At 38.3% G+C, this 27,611-nt stretch overlaps 4 protein-coding genes across 4 annotated transcripts; 2 read left to right on the top strand and 2 right to left on the bottom strand.

The window, feature by feature from the left end:
* Window positions 1-224: 224 nt before the first annotated feature.
* Window positions 225-10,560, bottom strand: LOC113501655 (oxysterol-binding protein-related protein 1-like). Its single transcript, XM_026882830.1, has 14 exons — window positions 10,092-10,560; window positions 8,571-8,731; window positions 8,036-8,233; window positions 7,418-7,562; window positions 6,143-6,288; window positions 5,483-5,692; window positions 4,825-4,945; window positions 4,399-4,538; window positions 3,955-4,065; window positions 3,385-3,477; window positions 3,074-3,149; window positions 2,828-2,947; window positions 2,180-2,360; window positions 225-472 (listed from the first exon to the last, which is right to left on the bottom strand). Exons 1-14 carry the CDS (start codon window positions 10,228-10,230, stop codon window positions 454-456), a joined length of 1,860 nt encoding a protein of 619 aa, XP_026738631.1. The 5' UTR covers window positions 10,231-10,560; the 3' UTR covers window positions 225-453.
* Window positions 10,561-11,201: 641 nt separating this feature from the next.
* LOC113501656 (zinc finger protein 224-like) lies at window positions 11,202-14,520 on the top strand. Its single transcript, XM_026882832.1, has 2 exons — window positions 11,202-12,332; window positions 12,754-14,520. The coding sequence occupies exons 1-2, from the start codon at window positions 11,281-11,283 to the stop codon at window positions 13,064-13,066; spliced, it is 1,365 nt and encodes a 454-aa protein (XP_026738633.1). The 5' UTR covers window positions 11,202-11,280; the 3' UTR covers window positions 13,067-14,520.
* A 127-nt stretch (window positions 14,521-14,647) lies between these two features.
* LOC113501657 (17-beta-hydroxysteroid dehydrogenase 13-like) lies at window positions 14,648-17,863 on the bottom strand. Its single transcript, XM_026882833.1, has 6 exons — window positions 17,551-17,863; window positions 17,000-17,137; window positions 16,418-16,609; window positions 15,920-16,049; window positions 15,565-15,741; window positions 14,648-15,309 (listed from the first exon to the last, which is right to left on the bottom strand). Exons 1-6 carry the CDS (start codon window positions 17,782-17,784, stop codon window positions 15,164-15,166), a joined length of 1,017 nt encoding a protein of 338 aa, XP_026738634.1. The 5' UTR covers window positions 17,785-17,863; the 3' UTR covers window positions 14,648-15,163.
* Window positions 17,864-18,027: 164 nt separating this feature from the next.
* LOC113501658 lies at window positions 18,028-27,593 on the top strand. The gene is made up of 17 exons (XM_026882834.1): window positions 18,028-18,251; window positions 18,482-18,709; window positions 18,978-19,139; window positions 19,426-19,650; window positions 19,980-20,180; window positions 20,413-20,572; window positions 20,894-21,043; window positions 21,590-21,717; window positions 22,150-22,251; window positions 22,675-22,796; window positions 23,300-23,429; window positions 23,859-24,009; window positions 24,616-24,736; window positions 24,880-24,930; window positions 25,256-25,403; window positions 26,168-26,338; window positions 26,705-27,593. Exons 1-17 carry the CDS (start codon window positions 18,108-18,110, stop codon window positions 26,894-26,896), a joined length of 2,586 nt encoding a protein of 861 aa, XP_026738635.1. The 5' UTR covers window positions 18,028-18,107; the 3' UTR covers window positions 26,897-27,593.
* The last annotated feature ends 18 nt before the right edge of the window (window positions 27,594-27,611 follow it).

Raw genomic sequence — 27,611 nt, 5'->3', positions numbered from 1 at the left:
CTATAAATATATTTATCACATAAAATCTCACTCAGTAATTTTGAACTCTGACAATTTCGGTAACCGATTTTTTATCGATAAGTAACAATGATCTTAACACGACATAATTATATAAGTTAATTTGTAGAATTTCGTGCAAAAACGCCTTCAATTAAATATCTAAATTTTGAACAATTTTAGGCATTTTTTTACATATAAAATAAAGTAAATTAAGGCACTTATTGTATAACATTAAAGTTTAAAATGCAATGGCAAATTTATTTGGAATTAATTATTAAATTAATTAAATTCAATATCCGCACATTTGTGCTTCGTCTAGCACTATAGATTAGTGAGCTAACTTTGCAATTTTTGTGCAATTTGTTCTAAACTATTGCAAGTGTATAACGGTTTATATTTAGCTAAAGCTAAGTGTATGTTTGTCGACGTTATATACTGACCAGTAACAATACTTTAAAGGGACCACTGAGAACTGAAACAAAAAGAAATAAAATAAAAATAATGAAATAAAACCACTTAAGTTTTCATGCAAGATATCCAACATCCTGTATATGAGGCAGGTACGGCCAACCCGCAGTGACTTGCTCAAACCTTCCCTATGCGGGAAAAGGCCTGTGCCCAGCAGCGAGACGTACAAAGGCTGGTATAATGTTTAGTTATTCATTTGACGAAAAAAAGGCACTTAATCAAAAAATGCGAACGTCATAACACAACTAAAACGGACATTATGATTAAATGAATATAGTTTATAATAGTATTTAAAAACCTATTAAAATCTTCGATAAGAGAACGATAGTTTAACTCGAGACTTACTACGTCTTACTTTACTACTCAAGTATATGAACTTCCATATCGAAATATGTTAATTTTATCATATCATATTAGTTGCTAAGCAAAAAAGAACCTTAAAGTTTCAAAGTACAATTTCAATGTATACTACTCTTGTTTGATCGACTATGTGGTTCAATCTTCTGGACTTATGCTATAATACAGTGACGTAATAGGGGCGCGACTGTCGGCGAATGCACTTCGGTGTCAATATTTCAAATTCAATTTCCTCTGCCTTTTCCGATACACGAATAGCACCAAGATTATTAAGAATAGTGGTCAAATTTATAAATAATAAAGTAGATGCTTTATCATACCTTACTTGTACAAATTTGAACTTTAAAGACACAATAATAAGCTAAAATATCATTGAATGTAATCGAAATGTAATTCAGAGAACACCGGATGCCATTTTAATATTACCTACGGGAGTGCTTAGAGTAAATTGGATGGAGGTAACAGTCATGTTCTTAGTACGTACTGATTTGTATTTCCGATTTTAACTTAGTTTTACGACAATTCCTTGACGAAAATATACTATATGCAACCTTTTTCCGATCTATTCGTTTGACATAAAGTTTCCAGAAAAAAAATCCTAATTGTAAATTTTATTTTTTTTTGCTAAATTAAAATTAAATAACTGAACAATACTTTTTGAAATTGTTTGCGGGTTAAAAGTTAAAACTCTCCGTATACGCATCATAGATGTATGTATAAAGAAAGTAGTAATTCTTGCCGAAATAAGTTCGGTAAGCTGCCGTCTTCCATTATGTATTTCCCTTCGCAACTTAACTCAGCTTACCTCTCGTTCACTTCTGTGTACGCTTTTCTAGTGTCTATATTTTACTTACCAACCTTCCGTGAATGACGTTAGATGGCGCATTCTCTGACTTATTATATTTAATTAACTTATTAAAGAACGCGCGGAACTAGTAACTCGCGCCTTAGATGAGCGGTGATACTTTACACATACTGAGTATCTCGCCGCCACGATTCTTCACCTAAGCTGTGACAAATTAGTTCTAGTAGTCAACTAGTATATAATATATCATATACCAGTGCAACCGCCTTTAACTAACTTTGTGTTAGTATCGCTAGATGGCGCTTACTTCAACATAAATTGTACTTACCACTTACCATTAAAACTATATATGTATACTACATGAGTCTGATACCTGGAAAGCCTTTTCCTTTTGCCGGTATTTTCTCGTCGAGAGCACGGCGTGAGGCTATATCAGACTTCCACCGACTTAAAACACCCCTTCTACTTCTTAAGCCAGACAGTATCTGGCGTACCTAGTAGTATGTAGTAGTGGCTGGTTACATATGTTTTATCGTTCCATCTAGTTACCTGGGATGAGCCTGCTTGCGGTAGGGCCTGGCGTTCCTGTAGACGTGTCCGCCGGCCGACACCAGCGTGCCGCGCGAGCTGGCCGCGCTCAGCGCCGTGTGCAGCGACACGGGAGAGCCCGACGACAGCGACAAGCGACGCTCGTATGAACCGGGCTCCTCGTTCGTTGGCGTCTTGTCGCCTGGTTTTGGAGATCGATTGATTGTAGTAGTAATAAGAATTTGAGATATCATAGTTGCTGCATGACAGACTGTAGCTGTAGGGGTGTAGCGACCGAATATTATTAGCGGAATCAGTAAAAGCTTCGTTCATTTTTTCATTTCGTCGAATGACGCGTTTCACCATCCTTCGACACCGTTGACTATCAATTGCTGAAGTAACACTAAAAGCGAAGATTTTAATGTCAGTTTAATATAGTGTCTTCGTACCTCAATTCTTGCGATACAGATTAAGTTTTTGTATTTAATTACATTAATTAGATCAACGGAAAAAACACGTCTGAGAAAGTCTCTGATCAGTCGAATGAAAACGGACTACATTCACTTTAATACTCTAAGTAGCAAGCAGAAAAAGCAACATACTTCGACAAATATCATCGAATTATCACTCAAGTTTTGTTTTGCGTTTTGGTTCGGTATCCAGTCTTACCATCGAGGCTGCCGATGGGCGTCCGTCGTGTGAGGTCGGGGCTGCTTCCCCACGGACTGAGCGCGCCCAGCGGGCTGGACAGTCCCGCCGTCACCAGCGTGTCGTCCTCGTCCTCCGATTCTAAACGATATAAATATATGAACATTCGGTGGTAGCAGATAGGAAACTAGGTTACTGTTCTATTAGCACATATAAAGTTAAATATCAGTAAGAAACCGTTCTAAATAAAAAAAAAAACTACTTCACCTTCAAATACATCAAAGAAGTTCTCCTTCGAATCGTTCAGCGTCGACGAGGACTTTGACTTTTTCTTTCTTTTACTCTGAAACAAACACAACCTCTGTCATTGCTGTATGTATACATAAATGAAACAAAGTTATTAAAATAAAACATCGAACCGCTGTGTCTTCGTAATTTAGGTACTTTCGTAATGTAATTTAAATTTCAGTTTTGTAGATCTTAATCAAATACAAAGAAAACAAATCACTCGTTCTACTCGCAACAACGATATAGACGAATTTTTTGAAAATTATAAAAAAAATGCTGTATTTGTGTACCTTAGTAAGTTCTTCAGCTACTGACATCTCTAATGCGTGATGCGTCCTCGCTAAGGCAGCGAGCGCTTCTTCCAGAACTCTGTTCCTTTCAACCTGATAAACATTAATAAGCACTTTTATAATGACTATTATGTATTGAACATAATATACGTGATGCATATTATTTCAGGAGGTTTAGGTTATGTGGGTAATTTGACCCATTCGATGACAAATATTTTTGTTTGTTTAATTAACTAGGAAAAATGTAATGTCTTATGGTATTTTAAAAAAAGGTGTACAAAATATAGAGAATTATAAAATGCACAAAGCCTCTCTAAAAAAAATGGTACTATTCTAGAAATGATGATCATCGTCTTTTTCAACGCGCGAAGTGAATTTGTCCAGCAGTGGGACATTTATAGACATGTTATTATTATTTGCTTTTATTTATTATAAAAAATCTGACAATGTACAATGGCGGTCGTAATGCCTGACTTAACTTGAATTAAAGCTTCTTTGTTTTAAAACAAACTATTGCTGATTAAAATTTCACTATATGGGAGGAGTAATGTAGGTGTGTCCTGGTGTTACCTCTCTGTTGAGCCGGGCGGTGTCGGCGTCCCGCGCCTGCGCCACGAGCGCCGCGCAGTGCTTCAGCGCGGAGAGGGCCTCCGACCCCGTGCCACACGCGTGTTGGAACCGCTGACATACACAAATTCATTTTATTTGACGAGAAATATGCTAGGTTAATTTGAACTACAGCTTAAGATTTGTACGTGTATCACTTTGAAACTTGATATAGTCTCTAATCACGGGTTTCTTTAATTTTTAAGAAAACGTTTTGAAAAGTTGTAAAACATAGTGCTTGTTATGCAGTTATCATAATAATAAAAAAAAACATTTCCTTTGGGAAGTTTAGGTAATAACACAAAAAAAAATATATATATATTTTATAAACTCTGATGAAAATTCGGTCTTATTCCATATTACTTCAAACATATAATTGACCAAAATTACGAGGGTCAAAGGATATACCATATAAGCGGAGTGGTGCAGTGAGTTGCCAACGTTGACGCTTTTATCAAGAGCCGCTACGATGGCGGCGCACTCACGAAGCTGTGTGTCTAGTAGCGCTAGGCTGTTCGTAGCAGCTGTTAGTGCATCTTGCATAGACCCTGTAGGGATAACAACATGACGCATTCAAGGTAAACAGTTGAGTATCTCTGCAGCCGTTAGTGGAAAAGTTTTTTTTTATTCTTCCAATTTCCTCAAATGGCTTCACGAACTTGTCAATTTCAATTCGAATCATGAAATGGTCTAACGGTTACAAGCACGAACCTCCACTCACTTAAAACAAGACTTAGGTGAAAGAGACAGCGCTCTACACCTGGTACAGGTAATTAAACTCTTATAAGTTGAAAATGTAGGTAAATTACAATGAATTGCTTTAAACTTTCATACCAAGTGGTTTACACTCATCTTCCAAATCCTCCGTGGCCTCCCTGGCGGCGTCGGGCGAGGCGCCCGCCCACAGGTAGTGGCCCGAGTACGCGATGTGCTCGTTCAGGGCAGTCACCCATTGCTGAGTAATATAATCTTAGTTTAGTTTGAACCAACAGTATTATACCACTATTAAAATGGATCGCATTAAACAAGGGAAACAAAGTAACGAAGAGAAACCCTCGAGAAGATGCTTGGCTGACGCTGCTGTTTTGTAAATATAAATGTAAATTATTATTATTAACATAGAAGTCTTTAGCAAAGCGTCAAATACGAATTTTGTTTTCTTTTCTCACACAGCGTTCCTAACATTCCTTACAGCGAAATTTAGAACGAAACTAGCTGTTTTAAAGGGCCATTTAACGGACTTCAGAAGTTCAGGCGAGTAAAACAACTTGCCAGAGCATAGGGATTGTCGAAAAGGGTTACCGTGGCCCTGGTATACGAAAGGCAAAGGAACTTGGGTGGGTTTTGATCAACCAAAAGCTGAAGGAGTCATTTGATGGACAAGGCCCGATTACTTCAAACAGGTCCAACAAACATGTAAACTTAAATTCGAACTTTTTCGATCTTCTTCTGATCCCTTAAGCTACTATCTCAATTGGTTATCAGTACTGACCTGCCTTACAGCCGCCACATCCCTGTCCCCCTGCACAGCCAGGCGGTGAGTGTCGCCGTCACTGAAGTTCAGCACCAGCAGTGCGGGTTCTGTGTCCGCGGCGGAGAGCGTGGCCGCGTCCAGGTACTTGCGGCCGCGCCAGTGGGTGCCCCCGCGAGCTGCCTCGGCCCGCGACCCGTAGTACAGGAGGACACCGCGTTGGAGGACCGCCTGGGTAGGTAACGTACATTTGAATAGGTTTTATGTGGACGACAATATATAACTATCTCAACGTATGTCATGCTTTTGGTATACCAAATAAATAATTATAGCATTTCTTTTCAACTTGATGAGATACCTCACGTATGTACATGACAAGTGAAGGTCTGTAGGAACAAAGCTTCCAAAAATGCGAAAAGCACAGTATCAAAGTGGTTGAGAAAAAAAAATAGGTGCTGGTTCTTATGTAAATATATTTTTTATTTACAAAAGTATTACTATTTTGGGTAACAGGTCTCCGAGCGAATATCTAAAAATAATATCCCCTTGTTTGAAAACTGTCCCCTTTTGAATTTTGTTGCAATAGAGCTAGATGAATTGAAATAAATTCTCCAAAAACAGTAATACATCTTGTTAGCAATACTAAACGTAATCCTACTACTCCACATTTATCCTACTCACCCAGACAGGTCTCCATCCCAGGAACCTGGACCGCTTCAGCAGCGGCCCCTCGAACCTGGCGGCGGTCCGCTGCAGCCGCTGCACCGGCCGCACGCTCAGCACCTCACGCATCTCGGCGTCTTTAGCCATGTCGATGGCTAGCTGACCTGTACGGGAGATTTTATAGGTTCACACTTAGAAAAAACCAGGTGGCAACCGGCTGTCATGATATGCGGAGGAATGAGAATCATGGGGTGAGGAAGGTGCTGAGTAAGGATGTGGATGGATATAGCGAAAGAGGACGACCAAGCATACTAAGGTTGGATTGTGTGCAAGACGATATGGGTGCAAAGAGTGTTTCTTGAGAGATAACTTCAGATAGAAAGGTACGGAAGAAGAAGACATGTTGCGCCGACCACAAATAATAATTGGGATCATGGCAATGATGACAAAATTTTGCTATCGTGATGGAAATTAAAGTCATTAAGTCAACTTCAAACAAATGTACCATAACTTATTAGTATTGTATTTAAGAGTACCGAAACCAGACAAAAACACTAAGGTTCTAGTAGGAGAACCTTGGGGTATCCAAGGACTTGGTCTTTTACAGATTGCTTAAAAGAATTTTAGAAAAACGTGTGAAATCGTAGCCTAAAATTATCTAACCTTACTGTTCTATCAACGCCATTTTTTGTGGGGTTTACGTTACTCAAGTAAGATCATCCATTTGTATGACTCAAATTACTTCTATCGTGTTTGACCCTATGGCCTAATTTTAATTAGATAATCCTTCAAAGGCATCGGCAATTTAATTTATTATTTAATCCTTATACCTGGTACAAGCTAATCTCGTAAGCCGACTGTAAAGCCATCGATTAAAATACGGTGACCCGAATTAGGCCAAGGGTTAGTAATCCCAAACAGGACATGTACCTTTAGATTTTCGGTTCATTATGTAATAATCATACGGTAAATAATTCCACCCCTTATAAGTACTTACAGCCTAATGTCAAAATTTTCTGTCGTGCCAGCTCTTTAACGATATAAACAACTGTGTGTTAGATGTTCAAACAATAAGTACAAAAAAATATCATGGCAAAATTTATCAAAATAGGCTTAAAAAGGATCGGTGATATAATCTGATACGTTCCGACTAATTATAAATTCGTTAGTTACACCATACTCATGAAAACTACAATTAACGACCAATCTCCAAAGTCTATAGTCTACATGGGCCATATATTCATAAAAAAAGGCAAAATGTACTGAAAAAGGAACACAGGTTCTTCAGCTCACCACTGTTGTTCCTCAAAGTAGTATCGACGCCATTTTGTAGGAGTAGCACGGCGAGTCGTGTGTGACCTCTGTACGCGGTGCAGTGTAAACACGTGTTGCCTTGCGCGTCCACGCAGTTTATGTTCGGGGAATTTGGACTGCTTAGCTGGGAAACAATTGAAGAAACATTGTTGATGGTTCAACTCGGAAAGTTACGGCGTTTTCATGAGTTACAATATCAAAACGATTTTTGGATAGAGACATAGACGTACCATTGAATTTCCCCTTTTCTTATAGACGGCTAATAAACTGATATAAAAATAAAAAATCTTTTCAAGACCGCAAAATAAAGTCATCGATAGTTTTCAACAAAAATACTAAACTAAAATATATTTAAAGTTTGCCTACCTATCCTTTCACTGTGACAACATATAGCTATCATAACAGGACATTTTCATCCAATTTCGACCACCTATACTTATACAGGACCTGGAGTTTTCGGGTCCAAATCTAAAAAGCCTTTTTCAAGGTTAAAACGACCATTTCAGCGTGTACCAGTACTCAACCTATCTCATTTTTTCACATGCCGTCGACATGCTCAAAAGTAACACCATTAAAAGAAACATGCTGCCCGCTTACCAGTTCCTGTATATCCTCAATCCTGCCATCTTTGGCGGCGGTGAGCAGACGTCGCTCTCGCTCGTGCCTCTCCGCGCGCTCGGCCGCCTCCAGCAGACGCTGAACATCGCGTGTCTTGGATACATCACACGGCGTCCGACCCTCGCCGTTCATAATACTCACATCGGCTTTGTGCTTGAGGAGTAGGATTACTAGCTCCTGTAGGAAAAATATGAAGTTTGTAGCACGCTCAAAGAGCTTTATTCCAATTAGAGTATTAGGGTATTTGTTGAGCTAGCTAAAGATCGACTTCAGACTGTTCCGTTATGGGCTACCTTACGTAAAGCATATATCCTAGCTAGTTTTTTAAAAAAGCTAGAAAGAGCAGTGGACTTCACGGAGCAATTTTATTTGAAATCAAGCCATATGAAGATATTCTGTGATCCTTGATATTAATTTAGGTATATTTTTTGATGTTGATCTTGTGGATCCGGACCAATCTGTACAGAGTTATGACTGAAGTCTTCTATTCAAGCAACTCGTAGCAAGTCTTTACCTCATTTCCAATAAAAGATGCTTTGTGCAGAGCTGAATCCCCGGTGTCATTAACCTCGTCGACGTTCGCGCCTGCTTCGAGCAAGGCTTCCACCACATCTGTGTGCCCGAAGTATGTGGCCAGGTGGAGCGGAGTCCAGCCAAGGTTGGATTTACTTTTACCTATGAAAAGGATTTTTTTGTTATACATCAAATAGGCGGGCTTTATCTGATCTAAGCAATGTGATAAAAGTTCCTGTATACCTAAAACAACCTATATAAGGATCACAACTGCATGGTTTGTATGTAACATCACATCTCATGCTGTCTATCTGTTATGCAGTGTAAATGAGGGACGGGTAGAACTTTCGTGATCTAATAGATTTCAGTACTTCTGACGGATTGAGTTCCATTTCAATCAAATGGAATGGGTTGATACTGAAGAGACTGACACTGGCGCCAATTGGTACTGTGTCACAATATTGAACTACATTCAGTTCACTAATAAAACCGCTAAGCACACTAGATCATCATTTAAGGGCAAAATTGTATCATATTGTTTTTAATGTAACCTTATTTAATCAAGTAAGACTTTAAAAAAAAAGGTTTTATTTCTTTACCTGTTTATAAAACAATGACAATAAAACAACAATGTATTATCATACAAAGTTCACTAGTTCAATCTGGTTGTTTTCTTGAAAACTACTAACATAACAACACATTAGTAATAACTCAATAAGCATTTATGATTCATGCATGAAAACAACAATAAGGTATAAAAGAGATCCAAATTATTATACCTACATACTGAACAGCATTATAGCCCATATTACAACTTATTTTAGAGTTTATTTTTGCTCGTGTTTTATTAAAATACAGGTTTTTTTAAGAGTTCATATTCTATTAATATTCTCTTTATATTGCACAATATTTCTTGCAATGAATATTGTTAAGTCAAAGAATTTTGAACCTTAAACACTGAATTAATTGTAAACAATTACTTTTGTTTGTGTATAAGACAGTTATCACATACTAGGTCACAGGTGTTTTATTATTATAAATTGATATGTTGTGTTAACAAATAATAAAAGTGATCAAAGATTTGAGAATTTCTTTAATAAATAATTGATGACTATACATCCATATAATGGCAGGACTTATTTCATGTTTCAATGTGAATGGCCAAGTTAAGGACATAATTATGTGGTAATAGGCAGAATGAAGACTATTTTGATCACTTAAATTCAGAAAAGTATTACCATAAACATACTGCTTGTAACTACTTTGCATCATTTTTATTCTGAAAATTAATAATAATTAAAAAATATAACAAATAATAAGGAAAGCACTATAACATCGATAGACTTTTTCCTCTTCGCCAAGACCCCTAAGACAGGTTTTCAAGAACCATAAACAGAAGTACAATATTATTTAGTATACTATTTAGTACAAATCAGGTAAACAATGTAGAATACCGCTAGGCAGTGTTTCAAGACTCTATTTTAAAATAATTTTAACAAAATTCCTTGTAAAAGATTCATACCTTTGCAATTGATGTCCAGAGTGAGTTTTCCTTCAGTTTTAGCTTCCAGCATCGCCTTGACCACAGACAGTTCTCCATGTCTGGCAGAATACAGCAAGGATTCCTGTGCCTCAGATCCTGAACTATCGTCCTTTGACATTATGGAGTCAATTTAACCACTCTCTTACAATAAATCAAGGGTTTCACGTTACAGATTCAATCATTAAAGCGTCACTAGTCGCATTAAATTACAAAACACATTTTATAAACATGTTTTTATTTTTAATCATATTCATAGACCACTTTTAATAATTTAAATTTCGTCACGCTTCACTTCGATATTCAGAGATATAGAACAATGTGAATATGAGTCCGATATGTTTATTAATAAAATAATTAACTCGTAAACTGCAGTTGACTTCCCTTACCCACCTATCAAGCCTATCCTACCGACAAACGACTATTAACAAATTGTCAAAACAGACTGTCAAATCATTCGTCAGTCCGTGTCAAACTGCACGGGTAAGGTTCCGTACTGCAAGAGTCTCCATAAAAAGTTCTATTAAATTAACCTTTTTTGGGTATTTTTCACTGTCAAAAAGTAATGGGTAAACACGAGCCGATGGGACACGAATTTAATCTGTAGTGGGTATTACAACATTTCAATAGGACAACTTTTAATTTAAATGAGAAAAGAAAATATTTGTCACATGTTATGCATTTTGAATGAGGGTAGGTATCAGTGATCGAAAATTTTACTACTAATTAAATAAGATAAACCTGACAGGCAAAGAAGGGGTTTTTAAAGTTACCAAGGGTTGCTAATTTCAACGACCTTGATCACTTGACTAAACCTGAATGTATAAAATTCGTTCCAAAACAAAAGTGCTAAAATAGGAACGTGCACAGATAACTTAGTATCGATTGAAATTACAGTAGATAAGTTTTATAATTATATTCTCTTTTGTTGATATATTTGAATTTGTCTTACTGCCATTACATTCAAAGAAGACAAATCCATTCTCTAAATAACATCCGAAGTTAGTTAATTGAAGATTCACTTAGTTAAATTTTCTAAATTGCTGAACGGAACGTATTATAGCAATATGTCAGTGTCACTTGTTGAAATAAGAGAGCACTCGGGCGCCCGGTTCCTTATTGTTAATTATTATTGTGTTTTTGTCTTCTAGGCTCATATTTATTAACAAAAATGTGTGAAGATATACAGAAATGTTGCCGGATATGTTTAGACATAGAGTCGGACCATGTATCTATTCTAGGCGACCCAACAATTAGCCTTCATATGAAATCCTGTCTCTCAGTTGTAGTATCGCCAAATGACCACCTTCCCAAAAAAGTTTGCTCTTCTTGTGTATCATTATTGAACCAGTTTTACAATTTTCAACTCAACGCCCGTTGTTCCCAAGACTGGCTAGAATCCTCGATACAGGAAAAGATGAAGAAAACATCCGAAAACAAAATGGTTGTCCAACCCTTGCCAGACTCTGAATATAATTCAGATTCGCTCTTAGAGTTTCTAAATAACACTGCGAACATTGAGGAGTACCTAAATAACCTTGGGAAGGAAGATATCCCCTGTATAGTGAACATGTTAGATAGAAATGAACAAAACATGGAAGTTGCCAAAGCTAGTAATAAAATTACTAAGATCCCTAGTCCTAAGAAAAGAGACACACCAAAGAAATTCAAAATGGAAGTGATGGAGACAGATATACAAGTAGTCAAGGGAGTATTGATAAAGGATGCAGATCCAAAAGTGAGAACAATACAAGCTAAGTTTGATAAGAATTCATTTATATGTTTTGGATGTAAAACTAAATTTGAGAGTGTACAGAAACTGTTACACCACTTGAGTTTGTGTGACTTGGCCTCTCGTACTTGTGTACACTGTGACTTATTATTTAACTCAAGACAACGTATGCAGCAACATTCTATAACACACAATACATCACTGCCATTGTCCTGCAATTGTGGTGAGCAATTCCAAACTAAAGAGAGACTGATGCAACACCACAATACTTGTCACACAGACTATGCAGCTACTGTTGGCTGCGTGTACCGATGTAAGGAATGTGGAGATACGTTCAGGGAACGGTTTCAGCTCTATAAGCATGCCAAAGAACATATAATCAAGTTGGAAGAGAGAGTTTGTGATATTTGCGGTCACACCTTTATTGGTAGCAATGCTTTGAATAATCATAGAATGGAGGAACATGAAAAGCCTGAAAATGTTACGTACAGGTGAGATTCATGAATGATTAATTAATGTTTCATTTTAAGCATATAAATAAAATAATAAATATTTTTGTTGCAAAATTACAATATTATTATTTATGTTAATACACAGCAAGTAATTGTTGCCTTGCAGTCAAGTCTTGCCTTTTCAGAGCATATTGCTTTTCAAGTTTCAAATAGACCCAGTTTTTGCGAAACATAGAATACATCATTGATGTAATTATTTCTTTAAAAATGGGTTCATCATGGCAGCCTGTCTAATTTTGATCACAACCCAAACTGGCCCGGCGGCCGCGACAGGGTCGCAAATCGAACATTTTGATAGGGACTCTAGTTAGATAAATATGCAAGTGTAAGCCATTATTAAAAGATCAATCCACCTTACGAAGGTTATATTAACGATACTGATTCTAAATATTTTTTACAGATGCAAAATATGCAATGCAACATCCACTGACCGCAAAGAAATGTACCTTCATGTTAAGAAGCACACCGCAAGAGCAGAGCCGACGCGTCATCTGTGCGAGTCCTGTGGGCGGAGCTTCGCGACCCGTGGCTCTCTACTCCGCCACTCTTCACTCCATGGCAACAGTAAGATCATGTGCACTATCTGTAATGAACAGTTCTTGGAAAAGCAGTTGCTTGACGACCATATGCGAGCGCATATTGAGATGGTCATATGTGAGAAATGCGGACAAAGTGTTAATAGCTATAAGCTTAGTCAACACACTTGTGTTTAAGATGTGTCTGTTTTCTGTCTAACGAATTTTTGTGCCAATGCTCATCCGCCTATGTTCTAATAAATAATTAATAGGTTTTTTTTACTTTTCTAGTTTTAGTAATTGTCTGCAGTTGAATTTCGCACAAATATTGTATTACAATGGAGAACAGTATAATTTTGATACTTTTAGTATGCAGGGCTAGGTCTAAAAACTTTCTTATAAAAGACCTTAGTAACTAGTTGTATGTTTCCATATTGTAGTCACATTTGGCTTTGTATAACATTTTGACAATCATTATGAATACAGCTGGCAATTTAATTTTTGCGTTTTAATTATGCGATTGATTTTGTATTGATAAGGATCGCCGTACACAGGCCGGCTCACACCGGCTGCAACAACAAACCACAACAAAACATTTTATATGAAAATTTTATAAGTGGCATGCTATAAATCGTTCTGTTCACATGCTTCAGATGACCGCATGCTATTTTAGTGTGACATTTGGTGGTTGTAGCCAGTGGGCTGTGTAAGGTGACCCTAATTGCGCGCGTGCATTATGCGACGTCTTGCATGTTTATTAGTGCGCTTTTGGCGATACTCAATATAATGTAACACATACCATTACTTAAAATAAGTATAGGTTACGTATCAACCTAATTTTGTGAAATTGTGATTAACGTAACATTTCAAATACGATGTAAAGATATTTGATTTAAGTTTTGTATCACTATTGAGTGCTTATAGCACAACGTATACGTAATATTTTTGTAGTTAATGATTGTTCAGAACGATCAACGTGATATGACATATTCAAATTAAGTTTAGGCTGGCCAAGTACGAACTACTTCATAGATCCTCTTCAGGTAGTTCGCGTACTCGTAGGTATAGCCACTATAGCCATTGATCTATTTATGCGATTAGCAACTATTGCTCAAAGCCATACCTAGACTGCTTGAGCTGAGTTTTCTGACAGACACCGCTTCAACCTTGCTCCTTAAGCGGCGTCCAATCCAAACGTGCAGTCGCCGGCTGACCAAAAGCTTCATACATACATATTTAAATACATATTGGCATACTAGTTCACTTAGTAAAGGAACCAGAGTCGCGAGCCCCCCGCCGCGTCCAAACAAGACGGGCTACCCAATAAATACGCTAAACTAAATCGTAATGAAATAAATTATTATGCATCCGCCTCACGAAAGTCATTACGGTAAAGTATGCTTCTATGCCACATGACTATGCGCTTGGTTTGAACACTGTCCTATCTTACTGCTCGCTTTTTGCATTGCCAAGAATTTGAAAGGGATTGCTCAAGCAGTCTGTTTCAGCTGCAATTTTTAAATTAATGTTCAAAAAGTTCGCATTTGGCTGGTCTAAAGATACGTGATTATAAAAAGTATATCCTGAACAAAACGCCTTGATTGATTATGATTAAGACATTTGATAACTTACATAAAGATAACGTTTTGACATTTTTCTTTTATTTAAAATTTTCCCTTTTAGAAATACATCAAAGATTATTTGAGATTACTCTACAGTGTGTATTTAAACATCTAAAACTATTTGTAGATGGAGTCAGGTCAAATAAAAACTCATTGATTTAAAGGTACATGATTTATTCAAGTAATACCTGAACCTGTTCATAATAAAAATAAATTGTAAAACATGTACAAGACAGTCACCACCAACTACACATTAAAGCTAAATAAACACAAGTATCAAACAGTCGCAGGAATTTAGAAATGCAAGCAGTCCAATGCAGTATATCTACATCTCAATCAAGTCATAAGCATCAATTCGCATTTTTACGCATATTTCGGCATACAGATGGCAGTACTGATAACTAAATTTATGCGCACCACGGGACTGGTGTAATCGGCTGAGAGCCGAATGTTTTTTCCCGTGCCTGCACTTCGAAACATAACTGCAAACGTCTTCCAGATGCATCCTAATTTCATACAAAACTGACGTTTCATATTTATAAAATGCGAATGGACGCTTTGAGAGATCCATCAGTTCCTAAGTTCCGAAGTTTGTATTCCCAAAATACTTACAAGATATGTTGTATCAGATAAATTGGTCTTACGGCTAACCTAGCCGAGAACCGTAAAGATCTCAGCAAAAACAAAACCACCCTCTGTGACGTATGTTAAAAAAATCTGTGAAAATGACCCTTAATCTGTAAGGCATAAGGTTGTTGAGGTCGATCAGAAACTTCATGCACGATGGTATGCTGATGTTTCTGTGGTTTTTACGAACTCCTGGAACAAAAAAATACTATGATGTTAGCTAAAAAAAAAAGAATTTAAACACGGGTACAAAAAAGATTCTTAATGTGTCTTGCCGCCTAGCAAAGGTAGGTAGCAACTCAGCGGAACACTAAGTGCTTTTATTATATTTTGAGAGATGAGCACCATTTAAAGGGGTCAGAAGGCTATATCAATTTCGGTGGTATTTGACGATAAAATTATAGATTCCAACAAGGTGAAATAATGGTGCAAGATAACTAGCCTTACCTTGAATAATAGTCCTGGCAGCTTCCTTAGCGGTGATCTCGGAATACCAGGCGGTGAAGCGGTGCGAAGGCGGCGGGTACATGCCCGTATTGACTGTCGCGAGGTACACAGACGTCGTGTGAATATTCTTCGTCCACGAATCCAACCGGAGCTCCTCTGTTAGTGAGTCCATAAGTCCTTGGAACGAAAGAGAAGAACAAGAAGTTTATCATTGTAGAACATAAATAAGGCGAAATTTGTGAAGTACTGAGAGATGAGGATATAATACACCTGCTTGCTTTTTCTTGAAAAGTCAAGTAACTCAAGTCATCTTACTAGGTGTAGTGTTTATGTAAATAATTTGATTCAAACTTACCTCTAAGCCCAAATTTAGCTGCACAGTATGGTATCATATCCGCACACGGCATAAGGCCTGCGCTAGAGTTGATAGCGACTATGTGCCCATGCCGTCTCTCTATCATACTTGGTAGGAAGGCCTGGATAACCTGAGACACAAAAAAAAATATATTATTCAATATATTTAATAATACGGGACATAAGACAGCGAGTTCAGGAAAATTGCTAATGTTTAAGTTAGTACTAGGCAAGTGCTTCGGATAACTTAATCAATTTGGTGATAAAGAGTTTATCAGCAACGTTGTTAAAAGCGTCCCCTGAGTGTCATTGTCAAGTGGAATGTCGAGGCAAATAGACGTTTTAGGAAAACTTGGCAAAGAGTCGTTTTAGGAAAACTTGGCAAAGAGTCGTTTTTGAACCAGGCCGTAAGACTAGCCACAATCCGAAGGATATTGCATTAAACTTCGTTTCGGTCACTACCATAGGCAAATAGGAGAATACAGCATAAAGGACACACCCAAAAATGCGATAGCAGGTTAATCTCAACCAGCTTGACGATGGCCTCCTGCCGCAGATGGCTGATGGGTGCGCAGGAGAGCACTCCCGCGTTACTGATGACCATGGACACGTCGGTCAGCTGGCGTCGCATGCGCGTCGCCGCCGCAGCTACTTGTTCACGAGCCGTTACGTCTATCGTGTAGCCGTAACACTAGATAACAGACGAGGAAATGGTCTTCATGATCCCAAATAAAACATTTAAGCTTCATAGTTAAGGAATCGTTATAAAGATCGTTCGAAGCATCTACCGATGGATATGTGTGGAGCTTAATATTCGAATGTCGGCTCAATAAAAAGACATGTAAGCTGCGCAGTAAGTTGGTACTTATTGGTCTAGAGCTAGAGCCTCTGTGATGCGAAAGTCGCACTGGAACTACCCGAATAGTTACGGTGCCAACCAGTCTTTAGTCAGCTTACGCGGCTGGAAGTCGCACGTCGATATTTTTTTTTATGAATCCGCCTCACAAAAGTTATTATAATAATGTTCGTCTTCATATTTGGGCTTATGTTATGGCTTTATGGCAAAAACTTTTTATCCTACCTCTCCATCTTTAAGCCTTATTTCATCGACGACAGCATTGTTTCGCCGCGTGTCATTGTCCCAGCATATTACAGTAGCCCCGAGCTCCGCGAACTGGAGGGCCAGCTCACGTCCGATGCCATGGCCTGCGCCTGTGATCTGATGAATGTACAGGAATTTATTAACTTTTAAGTATTATTTACTTTTTAATAGGTTATTAGTTTAATAGCTTTAAGAAGAATAGTCACGCATTCAAAAGCCTAGGCAGTCGTAGTACAGATCTGCATAAAGCTACTGTGGCGATAATGTACCCGTTAAACACCGGTCGACCACAATATGGAGTATGTATTTAATTGTATAGGCTAACGCCTTAAAACTTGCAATGCTTTGTAAAATATGCTTCATTATGAGACAGATATTTAATCAAGTAGACCGTGGCATGAAATGAACGATGATCATTTAGGTACCGTAATAACCTAACTGTGGAAATATAATTATGCTTCTTAAACACTAGATACCCTAATATGGTCTAGAGCTAGACATCTTTGAATCAAAGTATAATATACACATACCAACACAGTCTCCCCATGCAAGCTCTTCAAAGCCGGTGGGATTAATACTTTCGTAATAGCCACAGTGCACGTGGAGCACAGTTTGACAAGAAGCACCAAACTATCTAAGGTCCACAGCGGCACCGCGGCCAGTCCCCCACTGCCCCACCACGGCAATATCCATACTTCCTGCAGTACCCTGAACTTCCTAGCCAAGCTACCTATTAAACGCACGAATATATTTTTCCTATGCATAAAGGTAAAATAAACCTAAAAATATATTGACAATTGAGTTCGAATTGTCACCTACGTTTGTTTTCAACAAGACCGCTGGTTCCGGCCAGTTTAATCATGTAAAAATATTTTATAAAAATATAGAAAATAAATATTTTTGATTGACGACTCCCACATGATCGTTCTTCCAAAAGGAATGATCGCAGTTTGGATTTCTCGATAAATGAGTTTGGATTACAAATCATTAGTTAACAACGTATTTGTGCAACCTTCTTGAAGTTTGAGAAACGTCACTCGATACGATCATTTCACGTTGAGCGTTTATAGTACCTTAATAAATAATCATGGCGAAACCAATGCAAAAGGAGAGAGAAAACCGGTCTGCGGAAAAGAAAGACACCACCTTCCATCCGTACACTATCTCCCCTGAGAGTGCGCACACTTCGATACTGCTATTGGAATCACCAGAACCGGAAATACTATGCCAGGTAATCATTTCTTTATTTCCACTCACCACTTCACAGGAGTCTGGAGTCCTATCTTGTGGAAGCGTCACAGCAACTGACACGGCGGTTTTCTTCCACAGTCTTTATTTACTATATTACTACCGCCTTATGAGGTGGCGGTTTGCCACTTATCCCATTTTTGTATATGGGTCATGTACTTAGGTACCGTTGTCACTGTGTAAAAAAGTTGCACTTTTTATATTTTCTAACAGACCCTGCGAGCGATAACAAAATTCGCAGCACAAGAAATGCAGAATCGGCAAATCTTGTTCAGTCTAGACGCAATCAAGTTCATTCTCCCGCATGTGGAACACGTAGAGTTGAACATCCGAAGGTTCGCTCTAAAAGCCTTGGCCCAGCTTTGCCAGTTGCCAAGAGGACCAGAACAAGTGCTCGCTAATCCGCAGAATTTGAGGAAGGTGGCGTATATGCTGGTTAAGGTACGTTCACTTCGTTCTGAAAGGGAATTGATGAAATATTAGCATTTACTTTCATTTTATTAGGTTCTCCAGCCTCAGGTTTGCACTAATCGTTGTCACAGCCCTTGTCGTCATGGAACATGTAATTAATATAAATTTAGTTTCTATATAACTATAGCGATGATGAAAAATTTGTAAACGAGCGATAATAATTGCTTACCAGTTTAATATACTTCCAGACTTCACTGTATTTACTTGTGTCTTCTTGATACGACTCTTTTTCTCACAGAATGAAGATGTTTTCGTATTAGAATTCGCTTCTTTAGTTTTATCCGAACTTACTCGAGAGCCTCTTGGGTGTGAACAACTAGTCACAGCGAATATATTAGGCAGCTTGTTCTCTCGAATGAAAAACAGTTTGGACCCCGATGTTCAGAAGAATTGTTTACAGGTAAGCAAGTTGAGTAAACTGCTTATGTAATACTGTGCTTTGAATTACTTAATCTCTCAACATAAGGGCTGCATTCTATTGGACACAAAAGTATTTTTATAATTACACTGTGACCACCAATCTGCCCACTGCCTAGGTAACTGAAACTGGGTTGAGGAGATCAGAAAGGCAGTCGCTTCTTGTAAAACACTGGTCCTTAGATGCATCCGGTTAGACTTTAAGCCGACCCCAACATAGAGGGCTTTGAGAAAAGGGAGTTTCTTGAGTAACATTTCTTTGGTTGTAGACATTAAGTAATATTCTGGAGGATCCCATATGTGCGGCAGAAGTTACGAAGAACTCTCAGTTCAGCTGGCCCTCACTACTAGCCTTAATGCAGAGCAAGTTCCTGGCGATCCAACACGCGGCGCTCAAGACTGTCGATCAGCTGATCTGTAGATATCAGGACCAAGTAGTGCAGAAAACTTTCAGGGCGTCCACTGGGGTTTTGGATTTGTGTGATATACTTGAGGTGAGTTGATGAACGTACTTACATTCTTCGGCATTTACCCGTTTTTTCATGGATTCTTATTGTTCCTGCAGAGATCAAATACATCCATGCACTACACAGATACAAGACTCACTTCATCATATGTTTGTTTTTGTTATTACATACTATGTAGGTAGGCTTCAAGCCTAGTACTTAGCTGCAAAATATCAGTTAAATTTTATCAATTAATATTACAGTACGCATTAAAATTCTGGACATGAGAGTTCGGAAAGTGGTCACATAGATACCAATTCTAATTAAACGCGTCTTAATAAGTATACAGTATTTGACCTGATTTTTATATACCGCAGTCTTACGAATTCCGTGACGTCCATACGAATGTGTTAGGCGTACTTCGCAACTATGTGGAGACCGAAGAGAATGCCTCACACCTGTATCAGTCAGGGTGCATACTGAGGCTCCTGGCGTATTTAGAAATGGCTCTGCCAGCGATGAAGCCGCACTGCCTCGCAGTGCTCACGAAAATGTCCTACACTGCTAATGGAAGAGATGTAAGTTATGTTTTAAATTCTAGATTAAGAAACATTTGTGTTACAGTCCAATTGCAATTTACAGCAAGGGTCCATATAGGACCCTAGTATATTGTTTTAGCGAGAACAGAAAGTTATCTCGCCATCACGGTTGATTATAGTTTTGTAACAGACGAAGAGACAGCGGAGCCTTGGTGACAGGGTTCCGAGTTTACGGAGTCCATACGGAATCCTATAAACAATTGTTTTTTAGGCGCTGTTCGAAACGGATACTGACCTGGTTTTCTGCCATCAACTCCTCAGCTCCAACGTGGAGCTACTCGCTGATGCAGCGATGGGGGTTGCCAACATGACGAAGCTTCTGTCTTCTGCCGTTCGGATGTCTGACACCAATATAATAGAAGCGCTGTGCGGTATTCTTCACTTTTTTCACTAACTTATATTGAGACGGGTAATTCTATAAAGTGGTAGTCATAATTGTATAAAGTGGTAGATTGAGTTTTACATTAAACCTTTTTATGTAAATTTTTGAATAATTTGCACCTAAAATGGTTCAATTGCACATAACATTGTGTGCCAAAAAATTCCAACATCTATTTCCAATACGTCGGTTTTGGGTCGCCTAAAATCGGTTCACCCAGTGCACAGTTCTCAGGTTAAAAACATGAAAAAATATAAACAAATCCAAAACCTTCTGTAATGATAGAATTGAGTTTCCATGTGTATATTTGCAGCTATACTAGCCGACGACGCTGCGGTTTGGTTCTACATCAGAATCAATTCGCTTCGGGCTCTAGCTGAGCTGTGCCGCATCATACCTAAAGCTGCCTTCACTGTGGTCGAGCCAAAAGCTTTTGCCTCGCTCAAGAATATTAATAAAAAATGTAAGGAATATCGATATTTTATTTTTGTGTTTATTATATTGCAAAGTATTTCGCTCTTGTCATTCAGAAGTGTTCGTTATGGCTTTAGCCTCGCGGGCTAAAAATATTATCTAACTACTCTTCTGTTATCTACGACTAGCTGTTGCCCGCGACTTCGTCCCCGTGGGTAGAAGATCAAAGTTATGATTTATACCTGCCCTGTTTTTTTCACATTTTCCATTGTATCTTCGCTCCTAATAGTCGCAGCGTGATGGTTTATTAAAGCCTTCCTCGATTAATGGTCTATTCAACACAAAAATATTTTTTCAATTTGGACCCGTAGTTCGTGAGATTAGCGCGTTCAAACAAACAAACTCTCCAGCTTTATATATTAGTATAGAGTATAGATTTTAATGAAATTGGGTACAGCTGGTATGGTAACCTGGGATTCCCAAACAGGATAGAGTCTACTTTTTGCCACAACCGGTATTCCGACGACCAAACAACTGATAAAAAGTAGTACATACGAATAGAATATAATGAACTCAAAATCAAATATTTTTCTAGTCAAAGACACTCCTATAGAGGCACAGAGACTGGCCGTGCAGTGTTACATCAACCTGCTGAACTACCACGTCAGTCGCCGGGCGATGCTTACTGGAGACTTCATGCACGAACTCCTCGGCATCCTACAGGTAAAGCCAGATACACACTATCTACCATATACATACATATTTGTTCCAATGGTAGATAAGCCATAGTGTAATGCGAGCATCGAGAGAGAACGAAACGCGTTAAAGCGGTGGTGGTTTTGTCTGTGAATACAGATTACAAGCTAATTAGTGTAGGCTTTTGCCTGTCTGTAGGATTTTTTCTCAAGTCAAGGCATATTTTTTTATTAGTTCTTATTAGTTTAAGTAGATTCGAGTAATCATTTGATTTTGCGTTTTATTGTTAATCTACGCGATTGAAAATGCAGATGCTTACTTTTTCGGTAGACCTGACATACTGATTAATAATGTTTGAAAAATATCAACAGTATTTTGATTAAACACATTTTTTCTTGAACTTGATTCACTCCAAGAACTTTGCTGAAATAGTTCAAAACTTGTGTGAATTAATTTTAGCGAACGGACACAAGTTTGAAGATTATGGCTTGTACCGTACTGACAGGTCTCATGTGCGAAGAGGTGGCAAGAGACTTGTTCACTTCGAAGCGGGGCGAGGAGGTAAATATTGCACACATATTGTATAATCCAATCTCAACTCATATAAATGTCTTTACAGGCTGTTGCTTGCAGGCTTGAAAGTTAAACAGTAACTAAAAAAATAAAAAGTTTTCCAAAAGATACTAACCTTAGCTCTCAGCCATGATGAATAAAGACATGAATATCAAGTCCTTCCTTACATCAAAGGTATAGGTATAGGAAACAAACGTTAATCAAAGAATATCTGAAACAGTATTTGCTTAAATACTTACTGATCAAAGAAAAGCTTCAGGAATAACGTAGACAGTACCAAAACAACTTAAAAACGTCTTAAATTAGAAAAAAAAATGTGGAGCCACCATTCCATGACTAATAATTCAATGTATCCGGATTGCAATAGCGATAGATGTTATGAAGAAGTTAAAGAAATACTTCCATCTGCAGGTTGTATCTAAAAACTTGCAAATCGAGCACATTGGGCTCCGCACCGCGCTGTGCACGGTGATCTCAGCGAGTGTGTCTGAAGATGGGGCAGACGTGTATCTTGATCTTGGAACAATACACTAGTGAGTAGTTCAAAAGATATAGAATAATATTGAGCAGAATTAATCTAAGAATTACTAAATATAGTGGCTGTTCCTTGTTCAATGTTTTGATGAATTTATAAAACTGTCGGGTGGATACGGTGGGCGCTGTTTCGAGGTCTGCCTGAGATTAAAATACCTCCCAAAAAGTATTCGAATTTAGTTACAAAGCGGAAAAAGCAGATGTTAAGATTTGGATTTTTTTGAATTGGAACACATTTTAGAATATGGTGAATGGCGATTCCTTTCAAAAAATCAACTGTGGTTAACATGTCGCGGGTTCGATCCCAGCGTACAAGTGTTTGTGTGATCAACGAAAGGTTGTCCTGGTGTCTTCTTGCATGTGATTTGAATGCTTGTGAAACCCCCGAACACACTTCCATAGTGCAGGATTCGATTTTTTTTCAAGAATTGACGCCCATTTACCTACTTAGTTTTGAGATAATGTCGAAGAGAATTACCATAACGTTTTAATCAATTTACAGTATGGTGGAAGAAAAGGAAGCAAGGTACATGGTCGGTGCGTGGGAGCCGGCGTTAGAGGCAATCTTCCGTCACCACCCATCAGCTAAACTCGCCTACACTGGGAGGCTGGACATTAATGACTTCACTCAGGTAAGCTCACTCATGCATACATGAAAATGTATTTAATTGCCGACAAAAAATTTATACGACCAAACCAAATAATGAAGACATCATGGACTGTCCAGAAATTCGTACTTATTGGGTGTCCAAGAAATCTTCGCCGAAAAGGGTGGTAGGGACAGGAAGGTTATCAATGATATAAACGAATATTAGTTCTGGATTTCCCGAGTTCAGAATATCCAAATAAACCGGTCAAGTGCGAGCCAGACTCTTGACACTAAGGGGCGCTTGACACTAACTATAAATACCGGGAAAATTTTAACCTGTCTAGCTTTCAGGGTTTATTAGATACATCCTTGTGTCAAAAGGACGGACAAATTTATAGAGAGCCTTTAGCCGTAGTCTTTGGGTAAGGAACTCCTAAAAATACTTCCACCAAGTCTTGCATCGTCATTGCAGGAAGGTTTCTACTGCCTCAAACGCCTGGACGACCGCTTCCCGACCATATCCGAGATCATGTGCCAAAAGCCTCCGTTCAACAACCCGGTATTCATGTGCATGTTCCACCACCAGTACGACAGTTCTTCCGGTGTGGATATCCGGTCGGCACGTGAGTAACTGAATATTGCCTATATTTTTCTGAGACTTTCAACAATAGGAATGACGAAGGAATGTCGTCATTTTGGCCTTTTTCCAAGTCTGTTTGGGACGAATTTCAGTCTAACTGGATGCAGCTAAGTACCAGTTTTACAAGGTGCGACTGCCAATTTGACCTTCTCTGTCAGCTGGGTATATAAAGTAAAAATCACAACCGAGAACAAAATTAAAGAGAAGGTACAGAACCCTCTCAAATAGAGCCTTTGAACAAAACTCTACTCTTTTTTACTCTTTGGTACTCTTTTTTGAAGTCATGAGAATTTTAGCAAAGCTCAGAGGATTAGCATTGCCATTCAACGTGGCAATGCTGCCAGCCTTTTGGGCATACTCCCAGCCGGCAGCGACGCCGATTAATTTTTTGATGCTTTAATTTAATAATTTTTTGTTTTTTAACTTGTAAATATTTAACTCTGTAAAATTGTAAATGAGAATTTTCCACTTAAGTTCTTTAGAAAAAACTACTCTAAATCTCTAGACCTCTTGCCGCATAAAACACCTTAATCCCTAAGTAGTAAAGACTATAATTGAATGGGCTAACCATTTTTATTGTTTGTCACAGACGCACGAGAATCGAAGCTGGCTATGTCGCCGTCAGGAGCACGGATGCGCTATCCCCCGGCACCTGATGACGTCAACTTGAGATCTTATCTCCTTAAGTTGCGACTATGGTTTGGAGACCCGTTAGTTACTTATTGGATAACCTGTTTTTAATTCTGGATCTTAATATCCGTAGATTAAAATACATTATCCTAAGTTTATTTGTTTTAATGTCAAATTAATGATAATTGATCCAGGTTTTTACATTGTTGTATTTTTTTTTCAGAGCGAAGTCATTGCATTACTTTGAGATTGACGATGCACATTACGAAGTTAGGTAAGATTATATTATTAATTATTTCAACTTTACATCTCAGTTTAAATATTTAACAATGCCTTGAAATGTATTTTATGTGTGTTTTATTTGCTAAAGTGCTAAAGCTAAGCGATTTAATAATGCGTTAAAGTAAAGGTGTGTCTTGCTATAAAGCTGGCTTGCAGTATGCATACTTATAGGGCACTAGAAAAGTCGTTACTCACCTACCTAACCTTATTTCTTTCCTGGCCAGAAAAAAAATAGTAAGTAACATTAATGTCTTCCTTTTTCGCCGTTTCTGTTCAGAGCTTTTTCTAATAATAATAATTTTATTCGTCCGATGCAGATACCGCGATAAATGCGTGGAAGTGTCTACGTCATTGAAGCAAAAGGCGCAGCTGTTGGCGGAGTACGTTGTGGAACAGATGAGTGGGCTGACGCAGGAAAGGGACTGTTCTATGCCCAGCGTTGATCTACATCTTGTTGACTTGATGGTGAGTATAGGACGGTATAGATACTATAAAACGTTGTGATCACTCTTCCCTGTTTTACTAAGGCACCGCTGTCAATTCGTCTGCCCGTCTATCTGGCACCAGGCTGGGCGTAATGAACTTGTGGTAGCTGGACAGTGACATTTTCAAAGTTAGAGGTCAAGTAACGTTGATATCATAAATCTGTTGGGTGACGAATAAATTGTAAATATATAAATCACTCAACTCGCACTCGTCGCCAGTCCGACTCGCATTTGACTGATTTTTTTTTCTGTTTCAAAACGCTTTTATAACAGTAAAAAAAATAAAAACCTCTTATCGGATTTGCACTATGTATCAAAATACAGTCAGGTTGTCTTGGAACCAATTGAATCATCTCCACATACCCCCAAAAAGAGACTTTTAGCAGACGTAAAGGTAAAAGTTTCAACAAATCCTTTAGGTTTATGCAGTATTTATAAAAGAGTTATCTATAGTGGTTTCTTAGGTTTACGCGAATGTTAGACATTGAAATGAAACTACTTTTACGGATTTTATCGCGGTTTAATTTTTGATTTTAGTTCCAAGTTCCAGTCTGCCCGTGACCATGATACCTGCAAAGGTGTCGAAACGTCGGGAACTAAAATCAAAAATTAAACCGCGATAAAATCCGTAAAAGTAGTTTCATTTCAGAGTTATCTATGTTTGAAAATTATATTTAGATAGTCCCAAACTTTCTTTTGTTTGCACTTATCTATAGCATTGGTTTCCTTTATTTTCGTTCCCAGTTGGACCTGAATTCTCCCATCATCGGTTTAGGCTACGTGAAGTGTGGCGGCGCTCTGGAACGTGCTTTACTGTATAAAGTGTTGTCCGACCGCCTCGGCCTGCCGTGCGGCCTGTACAGGACTTCCAGCGCGCATGCCTGGTGCGAGGTCGCGATCCCGGAGGTGGATCCCGTGAGTAGAAACATTGGCATACATATATCTTTTATTGATAGAGGTAGCATATTTCAAGACTGCGTTGAGTCTTTTACCTTTGGAATCAAATGGCTAAAAATTAAAAAAAAACTTTTCGAATGGGATCTGTTAGTTAAAAATGACACTTTCCTCGTTGTTTCTTCGTACCTGACTCGTTGGCGAAGCTGAATGGCGCAAAAAAATATACAAAATAGAATATCAATACTATTATTATGAAAAAAATTGAAAGGATAGGAAAATGCGATCCAATTTTCAAAGAATCAGTTCTCTACACATCTTCATTAAATACATATCTATACCTACATACAGATATCACCATTGTATCAAACCAACACCATATTCCAGGAGGACGACCCTCAGAAAGAGGAGAACTTCCCCGCCGGCCTACTCCGTAACAACTACGTAGTGGACCTGACGATCCGTCCGGGGCGCCTGCTGCCGTGCGGGTCGCGCGTCGCGCGCCTCGTGTGCGGGCCCGAGTGCTCGCCGCCATACACGGCCAGGAACATGCCCGACGTGTGTCGGTGTGAACATTGAACGACGTTAATGTTTTATAATAACTATCGTGAGACTGATTCATTATTAAATTATGCAACGGTTTTCTGATGCGTATTTATCGGAAGTGCTCGACTACTTTCGGATTCGACCAGTTCGAGTCACGACCCCGCCGCGTAAGCTCATGATTAAGGACTCCGGTTGGGTCCGAAACTATAATAGAGTGAGTAAACCGTTGCATCATTTAATGACGTGTTATAATATATTATGATCCGGTAACACCATACTACGATGTTACCATTTGTAAGTTTTTTGTGTAACGTTTTTATGGCAATACCAGTCGATGCTATATCTGATATTGAAAGCCGAAAGGTAACTGACGATCCGTCCTGGCATTGATCAGTCACGTATACGTGGCCAGGAAATTTGCATGGCCGACGTTTGTACATGAGCTAGGACATCTAAAGTTAGAACAGTAGTCGGGCCTTTTTGAAATGTGGCCATTATACACCGCATAGATTTTCAAACTATTTTTTTTAAGAAATCGATTGATTTCGATTTTTTGCAGCGAGTTGTGTCAAATCATGTATTTTCTTCTACTATTTATTAAATAAAAATAACAAATTAACTATTTCAAGATAATAATTACCGGTCTATATTTAATCATGTTGACAAATATTATTTTACTGTTTCGAAATTACCTGCATAAGTACATTTGTGTTTTATACAACGATTCTATTGTAAAAATGAAAAATAA

Source organism: Trichoplusia ni, chromosome 16 (assembly GCF_003590095.1).
Source record: "Trichoplusia ni isolate ovarian cell line Hi5 chromosome 16, tn1, whole genome shotgun sequence".
NCBI lineage: Eukaryota > Metazoa > Arthropoda > Insecta > Lepidoptera > Noctuidae > Trichoplusia > Trichoplusia ni.
Note: the sequence above shows the minus strand (reverse complement) of the source record. Positions and strands in the feature narration are given on the sequence as shown.